General features: G+C 32.3%; 1 protein-coding gene across 1 annotated transcript; it reads right to left on the reverse strand.

Annotated features, from left to right (window-relative positions):
* Positions 1-719: 719 nt before the first annotated feature.
* Positions 720-2,495, reverse strand: LOC144249176 (uncharacterized). Its single transcript, XM_077791391.1, has one exon. The coding sequence runs from the start codon at positions 2,493-2,495 to the stop codon at positions 720-722; it is 1,776 nt and encodes a 591-aa protein (XP_077647517.1).
* Between the last annotated feature and the right edge of the window lie 11,305 nt (positions 2,496-13,800).

Below are 13,800 nucleotides of genomic sequence, written 5' to 3' on the forward strand. Positions count from 1 at the left end.
TTCCCACATTCTTTACATTTGTAGGGCTTCTCTCCAGTGAGTTCTCCTGTGGTGAATAAGGTCTCTTTTTTGACTAAAAGCTTTATACATTTTTTACATTTGTAGGGCTTCTATCCACTGTGATTTCTACTGTGGCGAATAAGGTTTGATTTGTCACCAAAAGGTTTGCCACATTCTGTACATTTGTAGGGCTTCTCTCCACTGTGAGTTCTCCTGTGACAAATAAGGTATGATTTGTGACCAAAAGCTTTGCCACATTCTTTACATTTGTAGGGCTTCTCTCCAGTGGGAGATCTGCTGTGGTAAATAAGGTCTGATTTTCGACTAAAAGATTTGCCACAATCCTTACATGTGTAGGGCTTCTCTCCAGCGTGAGTTCTGCTGTGGGAAATAAGGTGTGATTTTTGACCAAAAGCTTTATACATTCTTTACATTTGTAGGGCCTCTCCCCAGTGTGAGTTGCTGTGGGAAATAAGGTGTGATTTGTAACCAAAAGCTTTGCCACATTCTGTACATTTGTAGGGTTTCTCTACAGTGTGAGTTCTTCTGTGGCAAATAAGGTGTGATTTTTGACCAAAAGCTTTGCCACAATCTGAACATTTATAGGGCTTCTCTCCAGTGTGAATTCTTCTGTGGCAAATAAGTTGTGATTTGTAACCAAAAGCTTTGCCACACTCTTTACATTTGTAAGGCTTCTCCCCAGTGTGAGTTCTACTGTGTCAAATAAGGTCTGATTTTTGACCAAAAGCTTTGACACAATCTTTACATTTGTAGGGCTTCTCTCCAGTGTGAGTTCTCCTGTGGAAAATAAGGTCTGATTTTTGACCAAAAGCTTTGCCACAATCTTTGCATTTGTAGGGTATCTCTCCAGTGTGAGTTTTGCTGTGGCAAATAAGGTTTGATTTTCTACGAAAAGCTTTGGCACATTCTTTACATTCGTAGGGCTTCTCTCCAGTGTGAATTCTGCTGTGGCAAATAAGTTGTGATTTGTAACCAAAAGCTTTGCCACATTGTGTACATTTGTAGGGCATCTCTCCAGTGTGAGTTTTTCTGTGGCAAATAAGGTTTGATTTTCTACGAAAAGCTTTGGCACATTCTTTACATTCGTAGGGCTTCTCTCCAGTGTGAATTCTTCTGTGGCAAATAAGTTGTGATTTGTAACCAAAAGCTTTGCCACATTGTGTACATTTGTAGGGCTTCTCTCCAGTGTGAGTTTTTCTGTGGCAAATAAGGTTTGATTTTCTACCAAAAGCTTTGGCACATTCTTTACATTCGTAGGGCTTCTCTCCACTGTGAGTTCTCCTGTGACAAATAAGGTATGATTTGTGACCAAAAGCTTTGCCACATTCTTTACATTTGTGTGGCTTCTCTCCAGTGTGAGTTCTGATGTGGCAAGTAAGGTTTGATTTTCTACGAAAAGCTTTGGCACATTCTTTACATTTGTAAGGCTTCTCTCCAGTGTGAGTTCTGATGTGGCAAGTAAGGTGTGATTTGTAACCAAAAGCTTTGCCACATTCTGTACATTGGTAGGGCTTCTCTCCAGTGTGAGTTCTCCTGTGGCAAATAAGGTTTGATTTTCGAGCAAAAGCTTTGCCACATTCTTTACATTTGTAGGGCTTCTCTCCAGTGTGAGTTCTTCTGTGGTGAATCAGGTTTGATTTTTTAATGAAAGCTTTGCCACAATCTTTACATTTGTAGGGCTTCTCTCCAGTGTGAGTTTTCCTGTGGCAATTAAGGTTTGATTTTTGACCAAAAACTTTGCCACATTCTGTACATTTGAAGGGCTTCACTCCAGTGTGAGTTTTGCTGTGGCAAATAAGGATTGATTTTTGACAAAAAGCTTTTCCACATTCTTTACATTTGTAGGGCTTCTCTCCAGTGTGAGTTCTGCTGTGGTAAATCAGTTCTGATTTTTTAACAAAAGCTTTGCCACAATCTTTACATTTGTAGGGCTTTTCTCCAGTGTGAGTTCTTCTGTGGCGAATAAAGGTTGATATTTGACTGAAAGCTTTGCCACATTCTTTACATTTGTAGGGCTTTTCTCCAGTGTGAATTCTGCTGTGGCAAATAAGGTGTGATTTTGTACCAAAAGCTTTGGCACATTCTTTACATTTGTAGGGCTTTTCTCCAGTGTGAGTTCTACTGTGGCAAATAAGGTGTGATTTTGTACCAAAAGCTTTGCCACAATCTTTACATTTGTAGGGCTTCTCTTCATTGTGGTTTTCTCTTTGGTAAATAAGACCTTTTTTGTTACTAATAGCTTTGCAACTTTTTTTATATTTGTAGGGCTTCTCTCCAGTATAAATTCTCTGGTGGTGAATAAGGCCTGATTTTTTATATGATTCCTGGTGTTCCCTCTCACTTGTAGTTTTCCATATTTTCCTTTGTGGTAAATAGTCAAGTTCACAAATTCTATATTTTGCACTTATCATTTCATGAAATACATGTTTTAGGCACTTTTCTGGTGAATATTCTTGGGTATGATTCGGAGTCATGGCTGAAAGAAACAAAAAAAAATTAAAAAAAACAATACCTGTTAGATGAGGTGAATATATATTTTGCATACATAACATGTAATTAAGGTAAAATAAGTACATCAGGAGTGTAGCAGATTACTAAGTTCAATGTCACCATAAATCCAAAAAGTATATTAGTTCAATAAAAATGTACAGAAAAATTACCTTAAGAATATTACCCAAGTTCCTGTAGAGACCACAGTTTCCAAGAGGAGTACATCGTTAAGAAGAGTAATATAATAAAATATAGAAAAGTATCATTAATAGCCTTTTGTCCTTTATAAGAGAGTATTGTGAATTTAGGAAATATCTACCAGCTACCTTCACTGTCAGTAGAATAAGAGAAATGTAAAACATATACAAACGTTTCTGGCTTTTTCAAAGAGTGTCCAAAAAATGGTTTTTGAATACCATGACATAGAGACATGAAAATAACTAGTAGATTTTGAGTGATAATATCATAAATATTCAATGGACACTTAACAAAAGGCAATAGACTCTTAACAAGAAATATGAACCAAAAATTTACTAAGAAATATAAACATATATGTCTATACAATTTTTCATAAAACATTTTAAAAGACTATAAAAATGTTGCATAGTGTATGGCCATAATATTTTGATGAATTCAACACATGACAATCCAGAATAATAAATTGATTTTTATATTTTTATTGGTGTGATATAAGAATTTCTTTATTGACAAATACAACTTTGTTTACTTATAAATATATCATGGTATTTTATACTATATATACAAGGTAAAATGACTAAATAGAATGCATTAACACAATCATTATTTCATATAATTATCAATTTTGTTCTTACAAGGTATTGTATTCCTTCTACTAGTATTTATGAAGAACATAATACACTCACTATGTGGTAAAATAAAACTCTTGAACCTATTATGCTCAATAAAATAAAAATATGGAGACTTTGAATATAATATCAACCCTACAGAAAACACAGTACTTCCACATGTGAATCAAATGCTCCTACAACTTAATACCTGCCTGCCACCTTTCACTTAATTCAAAGTCCTGCATATATTTCTTATAACACTTTAAGAGATAAAATATTTTGTAACTAAATAATAATAGTTTATAAGTACATATTTTTACACATTTGACATTGATGGGCACACACATTGAGTCCCTAGCTTTAATAATGAGAAAAATGTTTGCACTAAACACAAAAGCAGAGGTATCTCTTCAATTTTCTGATCTAATTGTTCATGGATACATATTTAGTACTGGCAATTCTGGATCTTTAGGTCATCCAATGTTTAATGTTTCATGTGTAATGCTAGAGATTACCTAAAAAATTGTATATCACGAACTACAACACAAGTCTTTTTAAAATTGTTAGAGCCATGCTGTTTCTAAATTTCTGTGACTTCTGTCAAACATTAAGTACTTTTGCATGGCCTCCCAATTAGCAAATATTACAAGGATGCAGCACTGTTCTTGCCTATTTTTGTTATTTAAAAGTTTTTATACTTTTTTTTCCAAAAATGGACTATAAAATCTACTGATGGCTCCTTTAATGAACAAATAAAAAATAGTACAGCAAATATAAACAAAGAGAAGCATGGATAAATCCAAATGACAGAAAAAAAAACAAAAAAAAAACATTACGAATTTAACATTAGGATACTGATAGTTATGAATTACTCAAAGAACACTAAATAACTATTTAAAAAAAGTTTAGAGAGTCAAATAGAAAAATATTAACACCAATGAGAAAATGTTTATGTGAATAATGAGAGGGCATTCCTAGTTTGCAAATCTGAAATTCTACCAATATGGGAGAGGCTTATCAAGCAGTACCAACTTTAAGACAAGTCTAAGCAACTTGTAAAATAGTGTAAAAATTAAAAACCTATAGGATATATAAAGAGAAGTGGGATACACACACACACACTGTGTTTTGTGTAGGGTTGATATTATAGTCAGTCTCTCTCTCTCTCTCTCTCTCTCTCTCTCTCTCTCATATATATATATGAAGTGTGAAGACAATCCAAGCATGCCACACTAAAAAAAAAAACAATGATCGAGAAATTAAATCACTAATCAAAATTAAATAAAATTGAAAAATATAAAAAAATGACAAACTAGAAGTATAATGATTTATTCACTTCAAAATATTTATGATTACTAATGCATTATTGCAAAACACAAAACAAAATTAAAAAATTTACTAACAGAATTGAATCTAAAACAAGAAAATGTCAAGTCCGTTTCTGCAGAGAGCATGGAAAGAAACCAAGCATGATCTGCTCCTATAGGCCCTATTTGTTTAAAGATGGATAATGCTCCTGCGTTTACATCTCATTCTTTTGCAAAAATTTTAATCAATGATATATAGTTTTAAATCACAAAATTTCTCATAATTCTTTTGGATTACCTTTTGTTGAGTGATCAAATTGCATCCTGATACTTGCCTTTTAAAACAGAAACAACGATCTAGCCTCTCTTATATTAATATGTATTAAATATTATTTTATTTACAGTTAATGTGCTCAATATACAACATAAAGTTAATACTCAAAATTGGTCATCTGCATTGAATAGACATTTTATTCTCAAACAGCGATTATCAAAAAAATTATGTAATATTTGAGGTTCCACCTGACCAGCATGACAAGATCCTATGCCTTTGATCACGTGGGAAAAAGCATAGACTGCTACACTTATGCCAACATGTCCCGTTTGGACTCTAGCTTCATGCATGAAAAATAGCAATTATAAATGTACATCAGGGACTTCACAAGATAATTTCTAAGTTTCATTTAACCTTGGAAGATAAGAATTCATCCAAACAAGAGAATAATCATTCTCCTCAAAAGAGAAGCATTAAAAGAGGACCCCAAGGTACTTGAATTCTAGTTACTTGGGGGGATATAAAATCATTAATAGCCTCAGCTCCACAGGTATTGGCTAAAATGAGGTTAGAATGTACTCTAGATAATGTTATTACTGCTTTGATTGCTAAACTTACACAAAATTCTGTAAATGCTTTGGTCTTAATAACAATTTTGCTCTGTTTTTGTACACCAGCTATGGGAAATTCAGTACTGTCAGATCCTGGACTTCTAGAACCCATTACGATATCTTGACTCACTTGCATAAAATTGTTATATACCTGCAAAAATATCTCATGGTATTCATTGTTGTCTTAGCAGAAAAATGTGTCCTTACCATTAACATACTATTTAATAGGTCACCATCCTGTGCAATTTATTCATAAAAGGTCTATGCCTCCTGATAAAAACTGTGATGATTCAGTGAAGCTTATCTCTAAGGCAGAATTTTAATGCTTTGACATTCTCCTTAGTGGGTTTACCTGGACTAGTCTAAGTGCTTATAAAACTTCTATGAAACTCACCTATGCTCTCATAAACAGTATTAGTCATGCCACCATGGATGTAAATATGCTTAATGAAGAACAAAAACAACATTGTCAAGCCATACTTGACAATCATGCGGCAATTGATTGTCTGTTATTGTTACATCATAAAGGGTATCAGAAGTTTAATAACATGTGTTCTTTCAATTCAAGTTATAATAGTAATTTTATTTCAAAAGACTTAGGCTACCTTAAAGATATTGTTAATAAGGTTCGACAAGATGATGGATTTTGGACTTTTTGGATTGGCTAACTTCATGTTTACTCAATTTCATCTGGGTCAAAAATATTCATAGGTGGATGTTTACTGATGTTGGAACTTGCTGTTTTCTATGCCTGCCCTATTTTTGCCCCCAACAGCATTAAGGAGATAAGTCATATTATTTATTCAAAAGGCCTTAAAAAATGGGAGGTATTAGGTATTCTGGCCTTGGAATAGACAGGAAAGTGTGGGGGTGATTGTAACTGGAACCCTGAGTCCCAAAATTTTAATGCCCAGCAGTTGCTCTCTGAAGCTATTAAGACAACTCTACAGGTGCACTATCAAGTTTCTGTGGTAATGTCCTTAGGAAGAAGGACATATTTGTATTAACTGTACCTAATCTTGGTTAGCTAGCACTTGGTGTTAAAGAAACACTAGGTTAGAATGTAGTCATGGTATCAGAAACTATGTAATTTTGTGTTATTATATGTGCAGCTGTTAAGAGGGGTGACCAGTTTTTTTTCCTTTTCACTCTTTGTGTGTCTCTCTCTTCTCTTTGCTTCTTGAAAGGTTTCTTCAAAAGAAGATTTGAAACAGATCATGCTGGCCCTCACAACAAAAGGTAAGTTTTGATGGTTAATCTGAAAAAAACTGGGATATCACTAAAGAAGAAAAGAGAGAACAACAAGGAATTTGAAAATGTGATAAATATAGGGCAGTATGTGTTCAATGATTAGAATCAAAATAAATAAATAAACCTAAGCTTCTGAAAATTTCTTCTGCTGGATAACTACTCTTTCAACATTTTTTAGTTTGGGTTTCTCCTTGACATTTGAATGACTCGACTGTGTCACCTGCTATGTGTATTCTACAATAGTTTACATCACTAAATTATACTAGGTACTACTTATCTAAAGTGAAGGATGTGTAACACACAAAGAAAGAGACAGATTAAAGAGTAAAATTATATATATATATATATATATATATATATATAGAGAGAGAGAGAGAGAGAGAGAGAGAGTAAAATATCTGTACTAAAAATGCCGTTTTTCTTTGAAACACAAATCTGAAACTCATTCTTATAGAGAAGTTCCCAGAAGATACCTTGCAACAGAAGTAAATTAAATAATAATTACTAGTTAATAATTTTAAAGGGAAATTAAACTTACCAAGGAAGGCAAAGTTTCTATAATTCTCTAGCATCACATCTCTATATAAATTTTTCTGAGCAGGCTGAAGGCATTCCCACTCCTCTTCAGTAAAATCAATGGCTATATCCATAAATGTTAACAGTTCCTAAAATAAGAATAGGTAAATAAATAACACATTAACCACATGAACATTTGCACAGTCTGTAATGTAATTAAAGTTGAAATGAGAGTTAGTAGACTATCATGTAGGTAGTGTTTTGAAACACAATGAAACTATTATCTACTTCTGCAGAAAAAGCGATTTAAGTTCAAAAATGTATACATACTCCACATGTATGAAACACAATATAAAACTCAGGCACTATCACAAGAAAAATATATATTTTGTAATTTTTTATATCTTGATCTAAATTATATATATTTTTCAAATGAGAAAATCATGGCAATTAAAAAAGGGGAATCCTCAAATTTTAATTTACAACCACTAATCAAAGATTTATTAATGTGTAGAATCTTATTTGTTATTTCTCTTATAGAGCTGGGTATTCTGAATGTGTATTGAGATCTCTAGTAATTCCGATATCAATGGTATAAGAGAAATTTTGAAATGTAACAAGGTTGAGAGACCACTTAATGGAAATATTTAATAGCTTATTTAAGTTCAAACATTTTATGGTTTTTATGTATGTTATTAATATAAAAAATAGCAACAACAATCCTGTTTGAATTTTACTTTTTATAATTTTGACATTTTTTAACGTACAAAATTATATATATACAAACTTTGATCAATATTTATATTGTATGATATTTATGATAGAATATACATATAGCTCTTAGAACAAATATAATTTTTTTTAATTTTATTTGTTCTTTCTAGATCTACCTGACAGTAAAATTGATTTTATGGTATTATGCAAGCATGGGATATATCTTATCCTAATTAAAATCCTGTTCTTGGTGGACATGATGGTAGGATTCACTTAAAGATATATATCTTTTATATTTTTATCCTTGTCCCTTTTATTTATTTATTTATTTTTTGTTTACCATTGTGCAATCTACTGATCTTTTTTTCTTACCCTTCCCCACTTTATAAGCTTTAGATTTCACATATCAGCAATAACTTTCAACTTTTGGTCTTAAAGAAATGGTTTGTTTTATTTAGGATAAAATCCCCAGATTCATCCATTTCCTGGCAAATGTCATAAAGTCATTCTTCTTTATGGCCGATTCATAGTTTATTGTGTACATAGGCAACACTTTTTTATCCTGTCATCACTGAATGGACACATTCATCATTGAATGGTTGGCATTATAGCTTAGATATTGTGAATTGTGCTGCTATAAACATGAATGTGGCTGTGTCAATGTAGTATGCTGATTTTATGTCCTTTGGGCATATACAGTGCAGTCAAAAAACTGGGTAAAATTGTGGTTCCACTTCTTTAACAATATCCATACAGGTTATTATGTTTCACTTAGACCTCCATACAGCTGAAAAAAATGGAATTCATCTATACCTGAGGTGAAAATAAAACATACACAAAAAAATTAGTAAGCCATAAAATGACTAGAATTTATTATCAAATCATCCATCCCAATAAAAAGTAAAATTTAAAAACTAAAAGAAAAGAAAGTCTAAGCAAAAGAGAAAAATTAGAAGCTATTAAAGATAAACATAACACAGAGTTACCAGTATCAATGTTGGTGCTTTTAAAAAGCAAATGAGCCCAGTCTAGTGATGGACACCTGTAGTTCCAGTGACTGAGGAGGATAAGAAAAAGGATCATAAATTTTAAGACAATATTATATATAATATTGTCTTATATATAGTGTACTGAGCAACTTAGTGAGGCACTTAGCAATTCTGCAATACTCTGTCTCTAAATAAAATATAAAAAAGGACTGAGGATGTGGCTTTATTGTTAAGCACCCCTGGGTTCGGTCTTCAGTACAAATTTTAAAAAAGCAGATGCAATTAAAAAAGCACTAGCAAATTTGAAAATTCAAAAAATAAAAAATATATCAGTTATACAGTATGTAATTGCAAATATAGGCATATATAATGATTTCTCACTTTATGGAAATACACTCTGGAAAATTAATCCTAAGAATCTTCTGCAATTTTCCAATTCTCTGAGTGCAATGACAGAATCTAGATGGTATAGACTAGTACATGGCTAAGATATTTGCTAGATCCATGGTTGTACATAAACTCTACTGCTGACCAGAATACCATGATGCCACATGATTGATGTTATGAAGTAAAATCAATCAGGGTAAACCTCATAATAAAATAAATGCTGGAACTTCAGAAAACACCAACAACAAAACTCTTAAAACATGCTAGGATATTGGGAAAAGAGTGTGATAATAAGATGCTATTTTATCCCTTCACTCATAAAACATAACAAAATATTTTGACACATTAAATGCAGAATATAAGTTATTAATAAATAATACTGAAATTTTTAAGAAAGTACAAAGCTCAAAGTTTACATACAAAAGACAGGGTTCATATGGTGGTGTACACCTGAAATATCTACTATTCTGGAGTCTAAGGCATGAAGTAAAAAATTTAAGGCCAATTGAAGAAATTGAGAAAATCCCATCTGGAAATATAATTTAAAAAAGAGCTGAGAATATGCTCAGCATTAAGGCATTTTGGTTGAGATCCTAATATCACAAAAAATATTTTTGTTTTCAAAATTATACAATATAATAGACTTAAACTTATGAATTACAATATATTAATACAAAATCTATTCATCAAATGATTATATTAAATACTGCAAAACTGACAAGGTAAAGAAACCCTAATTTTCTCACATATAATCAAATGGTTATAAGAAGAAGAAATACAACAAATTGCAAAAGAAAAACAAACAAAATTTTTGAAGAGTCACATTAAAAAGGATATGTCTAAGTGTTCAATAATCATAAAAACTCAAAATCTTTAGAAATTAGATAACATTGAATACAATCACATCATATAGATGAATTAAATAATATTGATGAATATGTGGAATAAGTGCATTCACAAAAGAAGAAAAATAATAATTTAAGCCTTTATTATCCATTTGTAGAAACTGTTTTGTAATCATATGTATATGATACACCAACACAGGAATCAGAGACTAAAATTACAGCAACTGTACATGAGAATACAGCCACATTCTTCCAGAGTTGAAACCAAGGTGCATGGCTAAAGAGAAAGAAATTATTATTAAATTTTATAAGATGTAAATTCTAGGAGCTAGAATATTTGTTGATGTATTATATCCAGTTTGACAAATACAATAAAATACCATGTATATTTTATGCTGATGTCACATGAATGTTGCATCTCATATGCAAGTATGTTTACAAAAAGAATTTGTAATATTTGAGAAAAAAAAATACAGAAAAGAACATAAAAGACTCAAATATTCAACATATTTACAAAGGATAAAACTATTATAAAGGTAACCTTTAATAATAACTGGTCATAATTTTACCATTATTTACTTTTTGTTAAAGAAAAAATCAAAGAAAAAACTTCTAAAATTTTCCTGGAAAGCTTAATGTATATAAAATTAGGCAAGAACTCTCTCATATATAAGAGCAAATGTACGAGTGATCATTACCTGACACTAATGCATGTTATAATATTACAACAGTGTAGTAATTTTAAGATAAAGAAATCACAACACGGAAAACTACTTAGGACAATTCATATGTATGCAAATATCTTTTTATTGTTAATTATTATAACTATATAAGTCAAACCATATCAATAAAATATTTAATGTGAGTAAATGCTACAATCCAACCTCAAGGAAGATGTTAGAATAAAAGGCATAGATTACAAAAGCAACTTGTGTGCAGAATGTGTATGACACTGGAATTATACACAAGCATCCACCAAACAGCAGTTAAAGAGCGAGATAATTTTAAAAAATAAAATAAAAATACTTAATAGCAGAATATAAGCTTCCCTCCATTTATGGATAAACCAAGTAAATATATACTCCTGTTTTGAGTCCATCTAAAAAGTGTAAAGGAATTAGAGGCATAAAAATTTGAAAACTGAAAAAAAAAGTTGATCAAGACATAAGTAGAATGCACTTGAAGATTTTCCTAATTTGAGCAATATGCAAAATTACTGGAACAAAATGCCCAAATCCAGTGTTAATATAAATAAAGTAAGATTGATTTGGGTTTGAAATATATTATTCAACTCTAAATTGCCTGTAGTTTAAATGCTAATTTATCTGTACACACAGAGGAAGGAATAAGATATACATGAGTATTTATTCCAGGGAGGAAAAAAATAAGTGGTTTTCCATGGCCATGCAAGATCCATGGGCTTTATTCCACTAGACCAGAGTGGAAGAGGTGTTAAATCTTAAGGGAACCCCTGAATCCCTTATAGGGATTTGCCAACATTCTCTAAAAATGCAAATAGCTGTTGCTGACAGTTGAAATTTTATCTAGACATTACCAAAAATTAACAGGGAAATACAGACCACCACTGAAAGCCAAAGTGGCAGTTTAGCACTTTCCTGAGCTCTCTCACCCAGCTCACTTTACTAATTACACCAGACCTTACCAATTCTTTCTGTAAGTAATTTGTCCCAATATTAACTTTTTCCATTCAATGGACTACATCTGAAACCTCAAAGTATTGAAAGCACTGGTAACTGTACAGGTGCAAATCTCCCTAGAACAAAAAGGAGTGTTTTTCACATTGGTGTGCAAACATTGAAATGGGCTAAAATCTCAAATATTAGTGAAGAAAAATGGTTACAATCACAGATGCCTCTTTATTTCTAAAATAGGTGCACATCATTTTTTTTTCCAGTGAGCATAAGGCACCCTGGAATCTAAAATGCTTGCATCAGAATTTTAGTGCACCAGCCAACTATATGATCTTCTGCATGAGCACAGCTGTTAGAATGGCTACTCTCATAAAGCGGAATACTAAGTAGTACTCCAAATATAAGAATATGGCAGAGAGAAACACTGTGCTAGACTATAAAATTAGTGAAGATATTTTTAAAAAATGGAGTTGAGAGTTCTATCAGTTATTTCTTTGAGAAACTAAGCTCTCTACATTTATACTGCTCTTGAACAAGAAAAGCCCAACGTACTGGTCTGGACTTATGAGAGGCATTAGATGTGCCAGCTGTGGGATCCTCATATTATATAGTTGTGAAACACAGTTCCTGGAAAATACCAGAGTAGGGAATGAGAATGCTCTCATATACATTCCACAAAACGAAATCTGAGCATAAAGACACTCTGACAGGTTGTCTGCCTTTGGAGACACAAATGAAGAATAGAAACACATGATTTTTCCAAGATCAAGTGATTCTTCTTTACTTTTCAATCATGTAAAATGCTCATAAACAATCACAACAAAAAATTTTGCTTTTGATTTTTTTCTATGGTACTGGGGATTTGAAAAAGCAGCATGTTAATTCTGGGCTACATACCGAGCTAAGTTTTAAAATTTTGAGACAGGTTTTTCTAATTGTCTAATTAGTCTACCTAAGTTCCTGATGTTTACCATGAAATTGCAATCGTACTGACTTAGCCCACTTGAGTCTCTGGAATTAATATGCATGTATCATTGCCCCCAGAAAGAAAAAAAAAGTACTTTAAAGTCTCATCCAGTTTTTGGTATAACAATTGAAAACACCATGCTCATTTGAAATATAATATGGGTAAAGTAACTGATAATACTGCAAAAATGTAACTGATAATACTGGGAAAGGGGGAGTTGTCATTGAAAAGGAAGCTAAAATTTTATATATAAATACAACTCAAAATATTGGGGCATAAATTTAAAATCACACTCAGCAACTGTTTGAATATAAAAAAAAAATAAAAAGTACCAGGTATATAAAAAGTGGTACAGTACCTCTGGCTCAATCCATAATACCACAATCTCCAAAAAGAAGGAGAATGAATTCAGGAGGAAAGAAAAACTGAGATACCTATAGAGTATCTCACCCCCCTCCTGGAGGAAAAAATACATGGAGTTGTGATTGGGATTATCTCCTCACTCCAGAATCCACAACACAATCTGAGAAGATTCGGAAATATTGCCACAAATGTTCTCACATAGAATTTAAGGTAGGGGCGGAAGATATTCTATAGGATACTATAGGACTTCCAGTGTCTACTGTTAATATATGATCCAGTTGATTGGCCAGTGGAAATTCATGGCTGACCTTTCTCAGAAGAAGACACAGGACTGCAGAAACCAAAGATTACACCAGGGATTCTAGCCAACCCTTGCCAGTTCCCACCATAGTCAGTGCAGCCAGTTTCAACCAGACTCACCATCCAGTCTCAGGATTTTACTGCACACTCATCATTTACTCTATTTTTAGGAACCTCATGTCTTCTCTATAAATCACAAAGTACCTATACAGGAGAAAAAAATCAGGTTCACTGAACATAAGTGAGGAAGCCTAGAAGTGGATAACCACTCTGGCAGACTTCACACCAGATGGTCAAAACTTGC

Source organism: Urocitellus parryii, chromosome 1 (genome assembly GCF_045843805.1).
Source record: "Urocitellus parryii isolate mUroPar1 chromosome 1, mUroPar1.hap1, whole genome shotgun sequence".
NCBI classification, from domain to species: domain Eukaryota; kingdom Metazoa; phylum Chordata; class Mammalia; order Rodentia; family Sciuridae; genus Urocitellus; species Urocitellus parryii.